Genomic DNA, 21,010 nt, shown 5'->3' on the forward strand with positions numbered 1-21,010 from the left:
CATAAGCATAAATAAGTAAATAAATAATAAAATGAATTAATAAAAGAAACATAAATAATGGTTTTGATAATGACAATGGCTATTTCTGTATTATCCGAATGTGTTTATTTTTCTTTGATTTATATTTCTACATTTATTTATTTATTTATGTTTATGTAATGTCCAGAAGGGGGCAGTAATGTCGCGTTAAGGATGCCAACTGCCGTGAAAGTTCACAGAAGAAGAAGAAGAAGCAGAAGAAGAGGACAATAAAGACGGTGAGTGTTGTTGTTGTTGTGTCTCTGACTGGGTTTGTTAACGGCTGTTATGAGTCATGTTTAAACTAAGGAGTAGAGGTGGCTATGGCCGCCACAGCGACCCGTTAATGTGCTGCTCTCAAACCTTTAACGTTAGTACGGTAGTGTTAATGTAGTCACGAGTTGGGTTCGTTAGCAGGCTGAGTGAACGCAGCGGCTGGCGGAGCTAACGTTAACTGACGTCCAGCTGTCTGAGCGATGTCGCATAGCTAACGTTAGATGATGAGAACCGAACGGCCCGGCCACCGACACCGGGCTAATGTTAGCTCTCAGCATTACACTATCTGTACAGGACGCCGAGCTAACTTTAGCTTAGCCTCTTTCCGTGTTTCTGCTCTTGTTTGCAAGACGCACTAGTGTGTGTGTGTGTGTGTGTGTGTGTGTGTGTGTGTGTGTGTGTGTACTTCCTTCCTGCTGGCTGTTTTTGGTGGAATCAACCAGAGAGCCCAGTTTTAAAATGTAGTCTGCAAATCAAATGTCCTTGGTGGATCACATTTAGGGGTAACTAACACATTCTAAGGGTGTAACTCATATACTTTAGTTCATGTTTAAAGCTGCAGTAGTAAACATTTATAAATCATGCTAAAGTCACTATATCCTGACAGCAGAACATCTGTGAACGATCCGGTTCCTCTGTCTCCTCCTGGAGCTCCTGATGGGATTGTAGAGTCCACTGGGCCTGAATGAAAACAACCAATCAGAGCAGAGAAACATAGTTGATTGTTGAGTCTCATTCCCAGAGTCCCGGAGCGTCTGTATTTGATGCCCTAGGAATGAGACTTTATTTTTCTAAAACTTACCTATTGCAGCTTTGATGCATGAAATAATGCAGGATGTATTATGACTTCCTGTCGCTCACCACTAACAAATGTAAAAACACTATGACATTTTTCCGATTAGTTCACACAGACGTTAGGTTTGTATGTATTTACTCTAACTTAACTAAGCTCCCCTGCTTTCATGAACAAATACAAAAAACAACTTGTTGTAAATGTGTAAAAATCCCCCTGGGTCTATTCCCTGAGAAAATGCATGGGCCTGAAATATAAACTTTTATGTAAGAAGAATCCATCTAATTGGTCGCATATGAATTGTGTGAATTCGTTCACTGATGGAATATGAAGTGTGAACTAATCACATAAAGTCATAGTGACTTGATAATTTGTTAGTGGTCAGCAACAGGAAGTCATGATACAGCCTGCCTTAAATGACTAAGTCTATGGTTTGTACCCTTATTATATGTCATAGTGTTTTGCTGCATTTTGAAAGTGTGTTAAATGTGACTCTGCAGTAATGTGTGTAACCTTGTCTTCTGAGGTCAGAGGTGAACTCTTGCTGACTGCACGTCGGTCTGTAAATCCGTGCTTTAGCATGCTGAGGGTCTGTTCAGGGTATTGTCTCATCAGGTCACACCCTGTGAGTAGACTGAGTGGAAATCTATAGTCGCTTTAAGAGTGTCAACAATCTCACATATGTAAACACTAGCTGCACAAGCTGATTGACTGCCTCTCTGTGTGTGTGTGTATATATATATGTGTGTGCGTGGTTCTAGGTTTAGTAGGCAGCCCTTCTCTTCCCAGAAACAATTCTAACTGTTCAAGATGACGACTTCATGGAGCGACCGTCTGCAGAACTATGCCGACCTTCCAGCCAACATGGATGGCGTGGCCATGAAGAAGTACCGACGTGAAGCTCACCACAGGTACATGTTCCTCAGGCTGCAGAAAGAGTGCTGCTAAAGTTGTAAACATGGGCCAGTCCTGCTCCTGATATAAAGGTTGTGGCTTCACCAGTGTTACAGTCAGTCTGCCTGTGTGTGTGTGTGTGTGTGTGTGTGTGTGTGTGTGTGTTTTGTTCAGTAGTGAATATATGCACAGTATTGGAAGTGCTACGAATACCATAGTCATTGGATTTCCACTAACTATCAAAGTCAGTAATAGAGAAAGTATAAACCTGCAAAATTGCAAGCTGATTCAAAGTTTGCAGGATCATGGCTGAACCCCAGCCATGAACTCAGTGTCAGATATGGCTGCTCATTTCCTTCCAGGCAACAATAGAGCAGTGTTATCATTATGGTGTTCATAAAAGAAAGTGTTCAAAAATTGTCCATGCATGCATCATCAAAAGCTTAAAAAAAGTTAAATGATAAATGGACAACTCAAATCAGTGCAGCAAAACACAATTTTTATTACGTCGTTTTCTTGCCTTTAAATGTCGTACAAGCCTTTCCTGACTTCTAGATATGTGAAAAAATACCAAGAGACCAATTCTCCCAACAGTTTCAACATCCATATTCAGAGCCATTGTCTCCAGCCATCCTCATCTTTGACGCAGGATGCACACAATGTCATGTTTTGTGTGTAATTATTTGGCCCATTTTTGCTCAGTTGCAGCTTTGTGTCATGTTTGCTTTATGTTATTGTCTGTTTATTATGTTTAATACTGTTTTATTTTTGCTGTTTTACATTATTCGATTTATGCCCAAAGACTATATTGCATAAAATTGTTCCGATTGGTCTAAAGTCTCTAAATCATGGGGCTACTGTTTTCTCCTTAAATGGTAGAAAATGCCCTAGAACAGTGGTTCCCAACCTGGGGGTTTGGACTGCCGCAAGGAGTCACGAAGCCTTCTTGATTTTAAGGGGTGTAAGAAAACTTATTTTTAAAGTTTATATTATTATTTAAGATCTATACTTTGAAGACCTGGACACAATCATCCTGCATTAGAAAAATATGCAGTTAAAACAGCCAAAGAGCTAATAGAATAGGCCAAGTGTCAGAAGAAGGTAACACTAAATTAATCCAAAAAGAAGCATATTAAGTATGTATGATTGTTATAAAATATATACAGAATTGTATAAAAAGTTCCTAAAAATATCAAGAAAACTAATCTGTGATCAATATTCACAGGAAATAATCTTAATAATCTAAAATTCATCCAAATCTCTGGTTTTACACAAACTTCCTGCAGTTATTGTGTTCACTGTTTGGGTTCATTGTACAGTTTATCGGCTGTTATTGTTACAAATTGAATATAATATAAAATATACATATAATATATGGATCTAGCTCTAGAATAAGCAGTAAAACATTTTGTGGGATTTTTATTTTCTTTACACACCTGCGAGGGGCTCCTATGTGTATCCTAACTGTATATTCCATAGAAATAATAGTTGCACAGAACTAGTCATACAGCAGGTGAAAACATTCGCTTGAGGAGCCATTTTCCATTAGTCCGATGCATGTGTGAGAGGCTCTTAGATGTGTTTGAGTCAGTAGTACAAGATCTGAGGTTTAATAGAAGCAGACAGACATACCTCCTGAAAATGAATTACAAACCATATGGAAAATATAGATATTAGCCCCTCACGTGTGTACTGAATATAATGAAAATCCCTTTGTTTGTTTTGCTTATTCAAGGATATCTACCATGTGAGGGGAAAAAATCTAGACTCAAAATTAGACTAAATATAGTTTAATCAGTCACAAAATCAATTCTGTTGCTTCAGTGACAGTTTGTCCTCACTAAAACTGCTACATGATTGAAAACAACTGTGTTCACAGTGTGTCTGTAGCTGCTTACTATGATGTTAAAGGGGGGGGGACGTAATACAACCCAGGATCCCCAGTGAAGAAAGGGGGTTGGATGCTTTTTGGTTCTAGTAATCTCATTGGGAAGGGTCTTGTTATGACAATATGCAGCTATTTTTAGGCTCTTGCTGCAGGCAGCTGTGTGCTAATACCGGAATTTACTCCACTGCAAGAGGAAACAGAACTACAAGTCAGTGTCTGACTGAAACCTGTAAAGCAGCTACGGCTGTTGTTTGTTTGCTGATTATTCTGTCCAATAATTAAAAAAAATGGTTTAATAATTACAATTATCTATTTCCTAATAATACCGCTACTACTGATTATTATTATACTTACTGGCCTTTCTCTGTATCTGTATCGTAGAACTGCAGTACTATTATGTACCAACCAAAGTGTGTCCATAGCACCAGTATCAAAACCGAAAGCTGACTTGTTAAAAAAAACTTCTTAACTTATTCTTCAATTAAATAGTTCCTGATTTAAATCAAAATTTACTAGTATTATATTTAGGCAAAGTTCTCAAACAACATTAACAGCTTTGGCTTCTTTCGTTCGACGAGTAAAAGAGTTTTGTCAATAAACATGTTTGTCAAAGTAAGCTATCAAAAAAGTATTACTTTGAGATTTTAGAGAAACTTGGGTATCATAAGAAAATGTTTCATTAAAAAAGCCCTGTATAATGTCCACTCAAGGTCTGCTTTCAGCCATATCACACAGTCTTGGACTTTGCTCAGTGATCATTGAACTGTAGATGTTGGGACTTCCTGAGCACTTTCAGGATCACACTGGCTTAAAGATTGCGTTTGACACTTGATTGAAGACTGAAACTGTTGGTTTCCAAGTTCAGCAATGAAGTGTCAAGCTCAATCACTTGATGAAGCTTTAAAGCAACTTCAGCTTAAATGCAAATGTACAGAGGATGGAAGTTTCTTCCTCATGATCCCATTACAAAATAAAAGCACACATTTATCAAAGTTGAACCAATCCTCAGTTTCAGTTCAGATAACTTCGGAAGCTGAATGACCACTAAGAGGATCCATCGTTTGGTTCAGAAAATTGTGAAGAATGTTGATCAGTGTTTCCCAAAGCCCAATGTGATCTCCTCAAAGGCTGGTTTGGTGGAAATAAATCCCTAATTCACTGACGTAGATGATAAAAGCAGTAGTTTGAGTTGCTCTACTCAGCTGAAACAAACCTCAGAGAGGCTGCGATAACAAAACAGACCGAGGAATTGTGGCACCATGACTCTACTATAATTTTACATAGAGAATAGTTGTTTGCTGGTATAGGTTACATAAAGCCTATTAAATAATGCTTTGAAATGTCCAGTGTGTTTATGTTGACTTTTCTATGTGTGAGACTTTAATATGATAGCAGGTAGTAGGGACAGGTCTTATTACTGGTGCTGGGATATAACAGTGTCCTGAGTTGCAGTAGAACATAGATTACTCACTGACAAAGACTGTAGAGCAGAGCCATGGAGCAGGACATTAGTGTTTAGAGCAGCAGCCCAGAGTTCAGTGGTAATACTGCATGTATTCTCTATTACAAAGCTTTCCAAGGGATCTGGCTCAAAACCATCCTGCAATGAGGTATGCCATCCTTTTGTTGTTGAACAAAACTGCGACTACTGACTAAATGACTCTTCCGTTTTGATGTCCATGATGTGAATTGATTCTCCATCCAACTCTCATGGAACTCCATCCATACTGACACTGACTGTGAGTTGGGTTTCTTCTTGTGGAGACTTCTTCCAGCTGGTGGTCATTGTGATTTCTTAGTGTGAGCTCCTTCTGTTACATTTCCCTTGTTCCTGCATCTTTCCTTTAATCCTCATCTGTTACGGTCAATCTGATATCATCTCTCACACCATCTGAATAGAAACTCAAGGCCAGTGTGCAGTCTGCAGAGTCACAGATTATATGTTGCAGTCAGCAATGTAAGAGACCCAAGAAGGTGCTATTTTTGTGTCAGTAATTGTTCAACTGATGATTAGCATTAAAGATGTTCAACTAGAAGATTATCATAAATCAGTAATTTCAAATAAATCAGATTTGGTGGTTCTTGGCCGTGAGAAACCAATGAACAATCTGGTGATCCATTTTCTAAATAGTTTTTCTCCTGTGAGAATTTTTCTTTTCTTTTAAAAAACCTAGAAAAACAGAAAGGGGTTTTCGAAAAAAGAGAGAAAGGTAAATTGTGTTAGAAATAGACATATGGGACGTTTTACATAACCAACACTCAAAAACAGAGTTTACATGTTGATAGTGGCTGTAGGAGGGCGAGAGTGTGAGGGATAAAAAAATAAATAAATGAATATAACAAAAAACAACTGCTTATTCAATTAATATTATCAGCGAATAGTGACATAAAAAAAGTACATTATGAGAATACAGACAATATGAATATTACAAAATACATTGTTATTGTTGTATTTGTAATTGAAGAACAGGTGAGAAAAAAGTTTTGCCTGAAAGAGTTTGTTGTTGTAATACTCATTTCAGCCACAAGAGGCTGAAGTGCACCGCTACCACATGGTCTAAATCAGCATAAAAGCATTCACGTTTTCTTCCAGATGGGTTTTACAGTTTTTCTCGATTGTTTACACACATTTTCTGAAAGCATGCCTCATACTCTCAGAACTCTACACACAAATCAGAAAACACACACACACACACACACACACACACACACAATGGGCAAAAACCATTCTCAAAATGGTATTTTGTTTTCAAATGACACACACAAACCATCATATGAATAGACATTTATAAGAACCAGTTGAACACTGATGTGCTCAATGTAAAACACTATGATGAATGGAAAACACTTCTTCTCCATTCATCATAATGACTTGAATACATGGTAACAAATATATTTAATTTTTCCCACAAAAACAATGTGCACAGTGTACATCCCAACCAACACAAAGTTGCACATACAGTGGTCTACATACAAAACAACAGAAGAATTTACTGTATACAGTTACAGTAAAAAATCCTCTCTTCTGTTTGGGTCTGGCCACAGCACCTCATCCACATCACAAGCAGTGTTTTCCCTGGCCAAGCAGCGGGGGAAATATCGCCTAGCATGGCGAATCCAGCCATGAAAAGCATCAACTGCTATATCTAACCCTAACCTGTTGCCCTTTATGCTAAAGCTCTGATTGCTAATTGTAAAACTGTGTGACAGGTGTTTGCCCATGTGATGAGTCAGTGTGCATAGTAGGGCAATTAACTTTAGAATTTTGAATGACAGTGTGTTCCTTGTGAAAACAAGATATTTTCTTCTTGAAAATTGTGCCAAATGCAGAGAATTGTGTGTAGTGTTTTGAAAGAAGTGTGTTTTAGAACTGCAATTTGAGTGTAAAGCAGGAATTGTGCTTGTAGTTTAGCAGAATTGGTTCAGGGGGGTCGGTGCATGAGTTACATGTTGTGGTCATTGCGTCTCAAGTACCAGTAATTGTGTGTAAACAATTGAGAAACTGTAATTACTCAATGCATTCTAAGCGCAAGACTCATGTACAGTATAACTAATGCTAACGGCAGATTAGCGCCAATTAAAATGCATTTCTAACCAAAATATATAGACAGTGATGTTACATAACTTGCTAACACACACTATCACAATATATGTACCTTGTGTTTAGAGTGTATTTAGAAATTAGAACTCACCTGTAAGAAAATACCTGTTTTACCTTTTACCTCTTTGGGGAAAAAAATGAAAGAACTTAGTAAAAAAGCAAAACCCTTTTCCCAACGAAACAGTTTAGATCAGACCAAGAAAATGGATCACCAGAATTTTTTCTTTTCACAATTTCCTCTCAGGGCCTCTGTAGGTTAGGGCTGACTTTTTCTTTCTTACTTTTCTTTGTCTGTACTGCAATGTTTCACACTGCCAAGTACAGAGCTGAGACAATGAATGGATTTATAGATCGATGGACAAACAATTAAATGTCAGCTATGTTAGTAATTGATCAGTCAGTTAATCCATTTATCAAACACAATGCCAGACATTCTTTGATTCCAGCAAGATTTTTCTCTGTTATTACTGTAAACTCACTTGTATCTTTGAGTTTTGGACTGTTGATTGGATAACAAGAACATCAAACGATTAATCGAATGTTATTATTATATTATTCCACAGAATAACTGATAATGGAAATAAGTTGGATCTGGAATCAAATGCTTGGTAGGATTTTCAGTTTGTTGTTTGATTATATACTCTGAGGTTTGTTTTTGCCCCCTCGCTAAAACTAATGCAATCTAGTTAGTATTTTTTTAGTTTTCTTTTGTTTTAGAGAGGGATTAATTAAAATATATGGGCATTTTGAAAGTCTGTAGTTTGTGGCGCTGTTGAATTGGTATTGTGTTATACAGAGAAATATTTCTAATATTTAATCTGACCTATTCATATCAGTGAAGGTAGGATTTACATATACTGATCACACCTTATTTTGGTGTCAACGCAGGAGCAAGATTGTGGTGGTTCTGGGTATAGCACAAATTACCTTAATGTTGAGTTCAGACATGGAACATCCTTCTGTGTAATGGACATTTTCTGTTTTATTTATTTACTTTGACTCTCAATTCTTACTTTTAGGAGAATTGCAACATGTGATGACCAAAAATCACACAAGCTCACTGTTTGACGGCAACCAGGCTATTGGCAGGGCTAAGAGGATTGATTTCAGATGTACTGCTCACTGTATAAATAACCAGTTGGATTGCATGTATGTTGGTGTTGTGCTTGTTAAGTTTTATTTCATGGTAGTTCCCCTCAAACACAGCCTGCCATGCATCAAAACCTGACCTCAGTTGAGTTTTTGCTACTGTAGCTCTAGCTCTGATCATTTTCAGTATTTACGGAGCAATGTTACACCAGACTGATTTATCTACTGTTCACTGTGAGTTACATGTGTTTTGTAGGAAGTCTAAGCAGTGCAGCATTTCATCTGCCAGCTTTCACGCATTGCACTGACCATACATTGTTCTCCCCTCCCAGAGTGTTTGTCAACCGGAGCTTGGCCATGGAGAAGATCAAGTGCTTTGGGTTTGATATGGATTACACTTTGGCAGGTAAGTGCAGTGTGAGTGGCGTGGTATCAGCCTAGATCAGTACACGAAGTTCAAACTGTAGTGGCTACAGCCTACACCCAACTCACTCATTCTCACTGATAAAGTTCAGTGGGTAAAGTGGAATCTAATGGAAAAATTACACATACTCTCCATACATTTTACCTCTTCAGCCCCAGTGTCTTTCTATCTTTCTTGGCTCTGATTGGTTGTTTTCATTCAGGCCCGGTGGATTCTTGCAAATCCCATTAGGAGCACTAGGAAGAGCAAGAGGAACCTGATTGTTTCACAGATTATCTGTCTCATGTTCTACTGTCAGGATATAGTGAAAGTTTCAGCTAATATGACCAAAACTACACCTACAACTACAACCTACTGCAGCTTTAATCACCTGAAGTAGAATTATGAGACTGTATTCAGGCTTTAGTTTCAAATTTCACTCTGGCCTCTTCTTCAAGTTTGTATTAAACAAAATACCTTATCATCTCAATGAAAGGTATTGAAACCAATTTATATGTGACACAAAAAAGCTATTTCTTATTTTGGCTGATAGACTTTTTTCATTTACCAGTCACCATGGCCGGGGAGTCAAAAAGTTAATTTCGGACACTGATTGCAAGTCTGCAAAACTGTGTGTTCTTGGGGTGCTGAAGCAGCCGCTGTAACCCGAACTGCTGCCGTCCAGCTGTGTGTGTGTGCATATTTCTGGCCGTGAGCCAGTCAAGACAGGCTGGGGATTTCAACAGCTCACACCAGTATAGTTTTTACTGGTTTTGTGCCTGTGGACAGCTGCATTTATGAGCGAACAAATTATTAGAGAAGTAATTTTTTCCAATCTCCACAGTGTATTTTAATGCATCACTGTCTGTTTTTAAAGAATCTGCTGTGACAACTGCATTTCCAAGCAGAAGTCAAAGTTATAAAAAATAAAGATTGTTTTTGAATAAACGTTATTTGGGTAGCTTTCCAAAAAGGTGTTTTATATAATAGACTAATATCATGTCAGACTTATAGTGTTAACTGTGGTCTTTTTGTTAGATCAGTGTTTTTTGCCTTCATCTTGATTTTTTTGTGTTGTAAACATGAACCTGTCTGTCTGTCTATCTGTCTATCTGTCTAGTGTATAAATCTCCTGAGTACGAGTCGCTGGGCTTCGACTTGACGGTGGAGCGCCTGGTGTCCATTGGATATCCTCAAGAGCTGCTCAACTTTGTCTACGACCCCTCCTTCCCCACCAGGCTGGTTCCCAAAGCCCTGCCTTTTCAAAATTTGAATACCAGAGCCACAAATTGTCATTCTCAAGTGTGCTTTCTGTCTCTGATTTACTGTCTCTATTATTCAGAGGTCTGGTGTTTGACACAATGTATGGCAACTTGCTCAAAGTGGATGCCTACGGGAACATCCTGGTGTGTGTGCACGGATTCAACTTCTTGAGGGGGTGAGGGCCACTATTCCCACTGAGCTATTACCATAGTCCATCATTATCCAAATTGTCAGATCATTCCTCCACCTACAACAGTGTTATTTAAATTAATCATAAACATAACAAAGCACTGTGACCTAAATGCTTAGGTCAGCTTGCTATAACATGCTCACAATGACAACACTAACATGCAGATGTTAAGCAGATACACAATTTATACCATGTTCACCATCTTAGTTTAGCATGTTAACAAGCTAACATTAACTAAACAACCCTAAATGCAGAGCACAGCTGAGGCTGATGGGAATGCCATTTGTTTTGCAGGTCTTTTAAACAAAGTATTTTGGGGGGGGGGAAACTGATGTTAGTTAATACATTTCATCCTGAGAGGGATATTAATGTCTGCAGCAAATTTAATGACAATCCAGCCAATAGATTTCACTCAAAACCACAAAGCCTCATGGTGTGGCAAGAGAAAAGTCAGAGAATCCCCAAAGTCATCTGGAAACCATGAATTTCTGCAGCAAATGTTGTGTCAATCTGTCCGGTAGATGTTGAGATATTTCACAGAATAAGTGAAAATCTTCACCTGCTTGTGGTGCTAGACAAAAAGTCAGACGATGCCCAAAGCAGGATTTACATTAGGATATGCATATATGCATATGCCAGCTTTTGGCCAAGTTTTGATAATAAAAATATTCAAAATTCTAAATGAGACACTATACGGAAACTCTCAAGGTATCACAAATGTAATACTGCTAAACCATAGTTCTGTATCTTGCATACAGTAAGATACAGGAGTGTGTCTAGGTGTCCGGCTTATAAGCAGCCATTAAAACATCTACATCGTCTACATACAGTATAATCAAGAGCATTTTATAGACCGGATTTAAACTTGTTAAATAAGTTTTTAACCACTGTTGGCATTGTCTCCATGAGCAGATTTGTGTGTTGTTAGAATCTCACATGTTTGTAACAAGCACATGCGTGGCAGGATTCCTGACCACTGCAGAGGGAGCTAATAGAAATGCAATGTAATGCACATAACTCAATCTATAGTATAACTTGTGTTTCCTGGTTTGACCCTCTTAATCACTTGTCACCCTCTTGTGTATCTGTACTCACTCTGTACAGGCCTGACATCAGAGAGATGTACCCCAACAAATTTATTCAACGTGGAGACACAGACCGCTTCTACATCCTCAACACACTCTTTAACCTGCCTGGTAAGATAATGAAACAACTAGTCTGCAACCTTTGGGCATCTTGGAAGTAAAACTGAGGCTGAGTATTAAAACGTGATATATCGTAAATGTAACATTTTTAGGTATTGAAGGTGAATCAGCTGAGCACTTTTGACCACCAAGCTTCAGCCATCTTATTTGATTGGGTGTGTAGTCATTTGTTTGAATAATGGGTGCATTTAGTCTATAAAGTAACAGATTTTTATTATTTTTTATTTTTACACATTTTATTTATAGAGCACTTTTCATGATACTCAGACTTCACATAAGTTAAAGCTAGTGCTCCTAATGGCATCTGCAAAAATCCACCGGGCCTGACAAACAACCAATCAGAGCCGATAAAGATATAAAGACACTTTAGGTTGGCGACTTTAAGATAGTTGATTGTTGAGTCTCATTCCAAGCATTTGTATTTGACACCCTGAAAATGAGATTCAACAGTCAACTATCTTTCTTAGCTCTGTCAGGATCTAGTGAAAGTTTCTGCAAATATGACAGTTATTTTTATAAAACTTTAACTGTAATCAAAAAAGTTGGTGATTATTTTTCTGATATGATCATAGTATTAGTAGTAATAGTAGAACGTTGTATTAGATTAGATTAGATATTATCCTATCAAAATAAAGTCATACAAATTTTGCTTGACTTTAATACTACTGTGAATAATAGTAAAAAGTTCTACTGTATTCTAAACAAAATCAAAGAAAAGTGAGCCTTGACAAAGCTGTCCAAAGCTTTCTTTACAGTGTTGATTGGTCACGTTGATGTTCAAGTCTGCAGTCAGTCTTACTCATTCTAGTCTTATGTCTTCTTCCTCAGAAACCTACCTCTTTGCCTGCCTGGTTGATTTCTTCAGTAACTGCTCCAGATACACAAGGTACTGCACACTGAAGCTGTCACAAGACCCTGTTTACTGACAGTGATCATGTTCAGTGGAATTTCACTATTCCACGTTGGAGAAGTAGAATTCCATGTTACTCAGACTCAAATGTTAACCTGATTCTAACTGTCTCTGTAGTTGTGAGAATGGCTTCAAAGACGGCGACCTTTTCATGTCCTACAAGAGCATGTTCCAGGACGTCCGAGACGGCGTGGACTGGGTTCATTTCAAGGTACAATCAGTTCCTTATCCACATGAAACCTGTTTCCAGGCAGCTGTCGGCCGACCCCTGCAGTCAGTTCATTCCTCAGTCCGCTCTTTGATTTATTTTCACAGGGCTCCTTAAAAGAAAAGACGGTTGAAAACCTAGAGAAGTATGTGGTAAAGGATGTAAGTAAACCAGCACAATAAGGCCTGCTTATACATGTAACTATATACCATCCTAGACTGTCACTTTGTAGTTGGGGTGACAAATACTCTTACTCTGTTTTCCCTCCACCAAGCCGAAGCTTCCTCTTCTCCTCAGTCGCATGAATGAAGTAGCCAAAGTATTTCTGGCCACCAACAGTGATTACAAATACACAGAGGTGAGATCAAAGTTTACTGTCAGACTACAAACTACTGCCTCTTTTGACCGTTTTATTGTTTCTGCTGTAAAGACTTTACTGAATGAATGATTAGTTTTCACAGTTGCATGAATGGTGCTGCTGTGAGTTGCCTAGTGGAGTATAGTTTCTATTTTTCGGTGATGTTTTGGGCCAGGATGTTAACAAAAAACTCTCCTGTCTTCTTACAGAAAATAATGACCTACCTGTTTGACTTTCCTCACGGCCCAAAGGTAACACCAGTGCTTTAATCACATTTTTAGGAATGTCAGGAATCACTATAGATTTTAGTTGCAGCACCGTGCTTAGAAATCTTTGATTTTCTTTGAAAACAGTATGACGATAGTGCATTCAACAGAGACAAATACAGATCTCATTTGTCATGACTGATGAATAAGATGAGGTGTCTGAGCCGATTACTTTTTGAGCTGGTATGAAAATAGACCTTTTCTATGTGGATTGTGCACCAAATTTGCACCCATATGTCTATGCAAAGATACCTGTATCGGTGCATACCGGATAACATTCGCCAATAACAGGTTTGTGATAGGCCAATATTGGCCGACCAATACATCATAAATGATGTATATGTTTGCGTGCCTGTTTGTTGCAGCCGGGCACACCTCACCGGCCCTGGCAGTCCTACTTTGACCTGATCCTGGTGGACGCCCGCAAACCTGTGTTCTTTGGAGAGGGAACTGTGCTGCGGCAGGTGGACATTGTGAGTGTGCACTGTAGGCGCATGCTTATTTTTACAATCTAATTTCTAGTTTAGAAAAGAATTGGGTCCACCACTTTTTCGCTGTGTACAGGTAAATAAAAATTGTATAAGTGTGTGAGTCTTGGTTTGTTTCAGACCACAGGTCGGCTGAAGATCGGTACCTACACCGGACCTCTGCAGCATGGCATTGTTTACTCTGGAGGTAAAGAACCTTCTTAAAGCACAGACAACCATGCAAATGTGTCTGGAAATGTTAGCACTCATGAATTTGATCATTTCTCACTCCACAATAATGTAGCAGATTGAAACCTTTACCTTGGTTTTACATGGTTTTAAGCTAAAGTGGGTGTGCCCAGACTAAGGGGACTCAGGACTCTTGTTACATTTTAAGCTGCAGTAAGTAACTTACTTATGTAATATTTGCTGAAACTCACTATATCCTGACAGTAGAACATGAGACAGATAATCTGGAAAAATCATCATGTTCCTCTGGCTCCTCCTAGTGCTCCTGATGGCATTTGCAAGACCGGGCCTGGACAAACTCAACCAATCAGAGCCGAGAAAGATATAAAAATGCTTTGGTTTGGTAGCTTGAAGATAGTTTATAGTTGAATCACAACAATCAACTATCTTTCTCAGCTTTGATTGTTTAAAAAAAAAAAAAAAAAGAAGAAATTACCTATTGCAGCTTCAAAATAGGTCGCACTATGTGAATTATCTGTATATTTTATAATGGATTAAAATTTGTCTTTTAAATGATAGTAATAGAGGAAACTAAGAGTAATCACCATAAATAACTACTCTCTGCAGCACAGGAATAAAAGACATGATGTGCCGTCTGGTTAGCCTGGTGTGAGGACAGCATTACTACCACCAACCTGTAATGTAACACCTTGTGTACTCCTATGTCTTATAGAATTTACTGCAGGCTGTACGTGCAGAATGCCACAATCATTTCTCTGCAGTTGTCACACAGAACTCCAAGTCCGAGGCTGTCTGTACTGAGCTCCCCTCCTTCGTCTTTTTAGTCGTGACAGGTGGTTACGCTCACGTTTACTATCCAGTGCTCGCTTGTTTAAAAGCACTTAGGCTAAGGTTGCCATTTTAAGGGACCCATAGCAGTCCTTTAAAGGTCCAGTGTGTAACATTTAGGAGGGTCTAATAGTCAGAAATGGAATATAGTATTCACATAACTTCATGGTTTTGATAGTGTAGGTATTTAAGTCCCCAAAATTACATATTGGAAATGCCACATTTGTTCTCCCAGGTTCTTCAGACATCGTGTGTGACCTGCTGGGTACTAAAGGAAAGGACATCATCTACATCGGAGACCACATTTTCGGCGACATTCTCAAATCCAAGAAGCGTCAGGGCTGGAGGACTTTCCTGGTCATACCTGAGCTGGCTCAGGAGCTGCATGTGTGGACTGATAAGAGCTGTGAGAATGGACACACACACACAAACTCATTCCTACATATGGCTCTATAACTCCACTGTTTTCATTACATTAAACAGTATTATTCAGCATTAACAAAACTTAGAGCTGTTATGATCTGGCTTAAATAGAAATCCAGTTATTACTAGTTTAGTAGCATTAACAATAGCAGCAGTAGCTCGCTGTTACTGAAAGCTGCAGTAGGTCATTTAAAAAAACAAAACGTTTTATCATTATTGCTGATGAATAACGAAAACAACCAATCAGAGGCAAGAAAGATTGCTTAGTCTCATTCCCAGGTCGTCAAATGCAGACACTTTGGGACCCTGGGAATGAGACTCAACAATCAGTAATAAAAGATGCAAGTCTGTCAAAAGTAAAAAGTGTCATATGTTGGGATTGTCTGGTTATTAAAGACTTGCATTATAAAGGCCATGTGATGTACTAATGCCAGTTGTTGTTTTTCAGCCATATTTGAGGAACTTCAGTCTCTGGACTGCTTCCTCGCAGAGCTTTACAAGTGAGTTCCTCTTTGTTAAGGCAGCTATTTGTTGTGTCTTGCAATGTCTTAAAGAGCTACTCCACTCTATAACCTGATTTTTGAGCTGTAAACTGAATTATATGACTATACTGTTGTAAAATTGACATTAAGGTTCTGAAACACCTCTGTTTAAATCACCCTATTCTGTTGTGACATAGAGTCGACCCTTTGGGACTACTTTGTGTCAGACATTTCAATAAAAAGGAGCAGCGGCCCACCTCCCCCAGCCTCCCCTTTGTGTGGGAGTCTGTGAAACCGCTGCGCTCATTTTCAAATGTATACTGATGGAGACGCATCATTCACAGTGTTAATGCTAGTTGTTTCTAACCCTTTACTAAGTATTTTCATATTGTGGTGCAGTGGTTCAGACCTGTGCTTCAGATGCTGTAGAAACACCACCAGACTGCAATCTTTACCTTGATCCCACGCACAGAGCTCATGTAGTCTCAAGCTGATGTGAAAGTATATTTTAAACAGAGCTGGGCTCACAGATCACAGTCCACTTGTGTTTGGTCCTCAGGCATCTGGACAGCAGCAGCAATGAGAGGCCAGACATCAGCTCACTGCAGAGACGGATTAAGGTACATCTTCCTCCCACACACACACAGACGTTACTTCCTCCCGGCTTTCACTTATGAAAGAGCTCTGCTAAACATAGAAGTCAACCAGTGTGAGATTTGGAAGGATCATTGTGTCAAATATTGTGTTGCAGTTTGTGACCTTTGCCATTACTGCCACTGACAGTGTCCCTGCTGGTGTTGTCTCAGGACTCTCTGTGAACACTGAGGAGCTCTTAACATTCACAGCCCAGTAGATAGTACTGAGCCTGCTTTCATCCCTCATTGTTGAGTTCTGCAGTAGGTATATGAGTGGATAGCGCTGTCAAATGTGCATGCTGCTGTCACCACTGACATAAAAATGGAAAAATGTCCTTTTGAGCCATCCACTGGTAACACTAAAACCTCTTCTCAAAACCTGCTACAGCAATTCACTGCAACTTTATTTATCACTGTAAAGCCGTATTCAGAGCAAATCAGGTGCTGTGGTAATGAGCCACAGGGTGGTGCAGCGCTGTGTGTGGATGTGGGCATGTTTATTTATGCTTTAAAGCGTAAATAGCGTTTAATTTATCTGATTCAGCGGCTTTATAGCTGCCAGAGCTCCCTCTCCCTCTTATTTCATGATTTAATAAACCGAGCGAGGACACATATATCTGAGTTTGATCCGTGAACTCCGTCTGATAGCGCACTGATATTTGAGGCTCACTGTGGAACAGTTGTCGTCAGGTTGTGTTTCTCCAAAGGTTTTAAACGTTTTGGGCCTCCCCTGCGGCCCCACCACCGCAGCCTAAACAAACTACCCCCTCTCAAATGAGTGGGGAGGACTGGCATTAGAGCTGCACTGCCTGATTTGGTCTGAATTGTCCTTAAGGGAATTTGTATGCACAGCACTCCCTGTACTACCTGTATTAAAAGTAATAATGTTTCCTGCATAGACTGAGGAAACTAATCAGTGTGTGTGTGTGTGTGTGTGTGTGTGTGTGTGTGTGTGTGTGTGTGCGTGTGCGTGTGCGTGTGTGTGCTCTGCAGAAAGTGACCCACGACATGGACATGTGCTACGGCATGATGGGAAGCCTGTTCCGCAGTGGATCCCGACAGACGCTGTTTGCCTCCCAAGTGATGCGTTACGCCGACCTGTACGCCGCCTCCTTCATCAACCTGCTCTACTACCCCTTCAGCTATCTGTTCAGAGCGGCACATGTGCTGGTGAGTTCTACTCAGAGCTCTGACTCTGACCCAGAGTTCACACAGCCTCCGACGTTTTTGTCACCTGCACTTTACATATCCTCTCCCAGATGCCCCACGAGTCAACGGTGGAGCACACCCACGTCCGCATCATCGACACGGAGTCACCGCTGGCCACGAGGAACCGCCACGACCTCGACCTCAAAGAGATGGAGTGCAAACGACATCAGCTGACCCGGTCCATCAGCGAGATCCAGCCCCCCCACTTCTTCCCCCAGCCTCCGCAGGAGATCACCCACTGCCATGACGAGGATGATGACGAGGAGGAGGAGGAGGAGGAGGAGGAGGAGGAGGAGGAGTAGATGGAGTCTGCAGATGCTCTCACATCCAGTACATCCTGTTTTCATGTTTTAAGATGAGCTTTTCTTTGATGACTGTAGGCCTGTGGCAGCAGAGCCTGGTCGTCAGATCCTCCTTCGGACCCGGTCTTCATATGAACTACTGAACATGGGATGGTGAGACTGAAAATGATGAGGAAGTGAAAGAGCAGAAGTGTCTCAGTCAGATAGAGCGCCTGGTGGGTGTCAGACCCTGGTGGCTCTGTGGGTCTGTCTGAGGAGGAGTTATCTGCTTTAGTATGGGGATCATTCAGCTCATCAGTCCAGTATGCATTCATTCATTTGTACTGTAAACAGTTCTCTGGCATGCTGCTGACTCCTAGACCTCTTACTTTAACACCTTAACCTAGCTTAACCCTCTTAAAGGAACAGTCCACCCTGAATCAGCTGAGACAGCCACATTAGTCACATCCTTTTCGGGACCATATTGTTTTTTTGCGGTGTCATTGTTTTCCACTTCCGAAGAATAATGGCCAGATTTAAAGATGTGATTTATGTCAGACATCCATGCTGGATCGTTTCGTGTCATCATTCACTCGCCTTGCATCAAGCTTTTATCCATTCTTTGGGTTTTGTGAATGGAATTCTGGGAAATGTAGGAAGTAAACAGCCCATCTGATAAGAGGATGGATTTTCACTTAAAGAAAATTGAACTGTAGTTTGTGTATTAAACACAGCTGCTGAAACTAGACAACTCCACTCCAGAAGAATCATTTCTGGTCAGCAGAGAGTTTGTAGTGGCTGTTGTGGAGAGGTCCAGTGCCACAGCTCATGATACCAGCTTAGAGAAACTCACTGTGCTGTACCCTACGACCATATTTTCCATATCCCACAGAATCATAACGACTGGGTTAAGGTTATCACCCAGAAGTCCTCACTGTTACACAATCTGGCTTCATTATGTGTTTTTAAAATGACTTCAAACATAAGTTTATTACAGCCAGCACAGAGTTCACAGAGGACTCTGAAACTGTTACTGCCTTATTCATCTCACTCTGAGCTGCTACTGTGAGTGTGACTGAGAATTATTGTTAGAGATATATTTTGAACATGAATGTTGGATTGTTTTCATCTGAAGAATGACAGGGGAAACCCATTACTGCCAGGAAAACAAATGATTAGTTAAGATTGGTCATGTTAAACAATACTAAGGTCGGTTGAAATTAGGGATGAGTGTGTACGCAGATGTGATGATTATCCGGTACAGATGATGTACTTTTTACGATAGTATCCACACTTGTAAATGAAAAAAAAAAAACCTTCTGTAAATAGTTCTGTTACTCTTGTGATCAAAAACTTTGCTCTGAAGTGCATTTCTGAGGCCGTTCTGTAAATAGTTTTATAACTAATATAGCAACTTCTGATCAATTTCAGCCTTACATTAACAACTTCTGGTTAGTCCCGCCCTTACCTGGTTTAAGCCCCACCCACTCCAAATACAGATATCAATACAGATAATTCAGTTGCTTGAAATATACAGATACAGATAATGGTGTACTCACTCATCCCGAGTTAAAGTTATAAGATACCAAGTCAGTGTTTTTAAAGTCAACATTATGAGACATTGTTTGACTTCAGTCTGACTGATGTGTCACACTTTCAGATAGATGGTGAATCTGAAGTTTTACTATGATGATTTTGACATGTTTGACTATCATAAGTTTCAATTGGAAACTTAATCTTAGTATTAATCTCTTAATTTACACGTATTTTGACTTATAACGTCATCATTTAGAATTTTCAGGATATTTTCTTTGTTTGTCTAAATTTAGTGACTGTTAGAATTTAACCCAAGTCAAACTTATTACTTATTACGTTTGAATTAAAAAGTGAATATTTGGACATGATGATGACAATGATTATTAGTATTTTTGTGATTCCTGGCAGTATTGGTCTTCCATAGAGCGGTGAACCTGCTGCTGTTCTCTGGCTATAGTCTGGTCTGGACTGTCACCGGTGCTGTCTGTCTGCTGTAAACACGCTGTTACTGTAATGTGAGAGGTGCACTGTGGGCCTGCCTCCTAATGCAATAGATACTGTCAACATGATGAGATGCAATAGTGTGTTTCTGTATATTTTAGTGCTAATGATTTACTTTGATTTGTATCACGTGTTTATGTTACTGCCTTGATCTTAAAGGACCTGTGTGCTAGGAAAAGTGTGATCTGCTGAAGTGATCACAAAGTATTGATCAACAGAATCCAGCCTTCTTTCACTGAACGTGTGATTGGTTTTTCAGCCGCAGACGTTACTGAGGAAATGTGCTGAACCTGTCTCGGTCTGTTTGGGCACACTGTGGTTTATATGTCCTGCTGTCAGTGAGGTGTGCGCTCAAACAGGCGCATGATCGTTTGACCTTTTCAGCCCTGTTGCACCTTGGGATGTTTATCTTGTTATTTAAGTATAGGAGCAATAGCAGATTGTGTAGACTGGAACACAAAGGTTAAAGAGTGGGCCATGTTTCAGTGTGGACGCCCCCAAAGCAAGGAAAGTCATTTCAGTTTCTCCCAGTTTGAATTTCCAGTCGTTTCGGACCTGTGGAGCATGTTTATTGACCCTGTCAGCTTACAGCCAGCTTAAACTACAATCAGACATACTGTAAAATGAACCGAAAGAATGTTTTTTATTTTTACCACCAATAGTTGATGCATGTGTTGAAGTTGCATTTTCTGCTGTTTTATTTGAAATGTTGCCTTTGTTTGAATGTTGGAAAGTTGTAAGCTGCTTTGAGCCATGGCTGGTGTTTGTAATAAAAATTCTGATCTGATAGTCTTCAATTCAGTTTTATTTGTATAGCGCCAATTCATAACAGAAGTTATCTCAGGACACTTTTCAAATAGAGCAGGTCTAGACCGAACTCTTTAAAACATTATTTACAGAGACCCAACAGTACCACCATGAGCAAGACCTTGGAGACAGGGGCAAGGAAAAACTGTCTGTTAAAAGGCAGAAACTTAGGACAGGATAGTTACTGTTGACAGGCTACAATGCTAACTGTCTTCTGTAGTGGAGCAGATAAGATTACATATTATATCAAGGTATTGCGCATTTTATGT

General features: G+C 39.6%; 1 protein-coding gene across 8 annotated transcripts; it reads left to right on the top strand.

Moving 5' to 3' along the window:
- The first annotated feature begins 204 nt into the window (after positions 1-204).
- Positions 205-20,721, top strand: nt5c2a (5'-nucleotidase, cytosolic IIa). Of its 8 annotated transcripts, none has more exons than XM_051423678.1 (20): positions 205-257; positions 1,619-1,712; positions 1,849-1,998; positions 5,441-5,479; positions 8,892-8,965; positions 10,083-10,200; positions 10,305-10,400; positions 11,520-11,611; positions 12,449-12,506; positions 12,648-12,741; positions 12,846-12,899; positions 13,013-13,096; positions 13,306-13,347; positions 13,728-13,835; positions 13,971-14,037; positions 15,103-15,273; positions 15,739-15,790; positions 16,332-16,392; positions 17,401-17,577; positions 17,667-20,721. In XM_051423678.1, exons 3-20 carry the CDS (start codon positions 1,898-1,900, stop codon positions 17,916-17,918), a joined length of 1,740 nt encoding a protein of 579 aa, XP_051279638.1. In that variant the 5' UTR covers positions 205-257; positions 1,619-1,712; positions 1,849-1,897; the 3' UTR covers positions 17,919-20,721. The 8 variants fall into 8 exon arrangements, with proteins under 8 accessions (XP_051279638.1, XP_051279655.1, XP_051279647.1 ...); XM_051423659.1 differs by lacking the exons at positions 205-257; positions 1,619-1,712 and adding exons at positions 8,034-8,078; positions 8,490-8,619 and having other exon boundaries at positions 1,888-1,998; positions 5,441-5,608; XM_051423695.1 differs by lacking the exon at positions 5,441-5,479.
- The last annotated feature ends 289 nt before the right edge of the window (positions 20,722-21,010 follow it).

Source organism: Dicentrarchus labrax, unplaced genomic scaffold, assembly GCF_905237075.1.
Source record: "Dicentrarchus labrax unplaced genomic scaffold, dlabrax2021, whole genome shotgun sequence".
NCBI classification, from domain to species: domain Eukaryota; kingdom Metazoa; phylum Chordata; class Actinopteri; family Moronidae; genus Dicentrarchus; species Dicentrarchus labrax.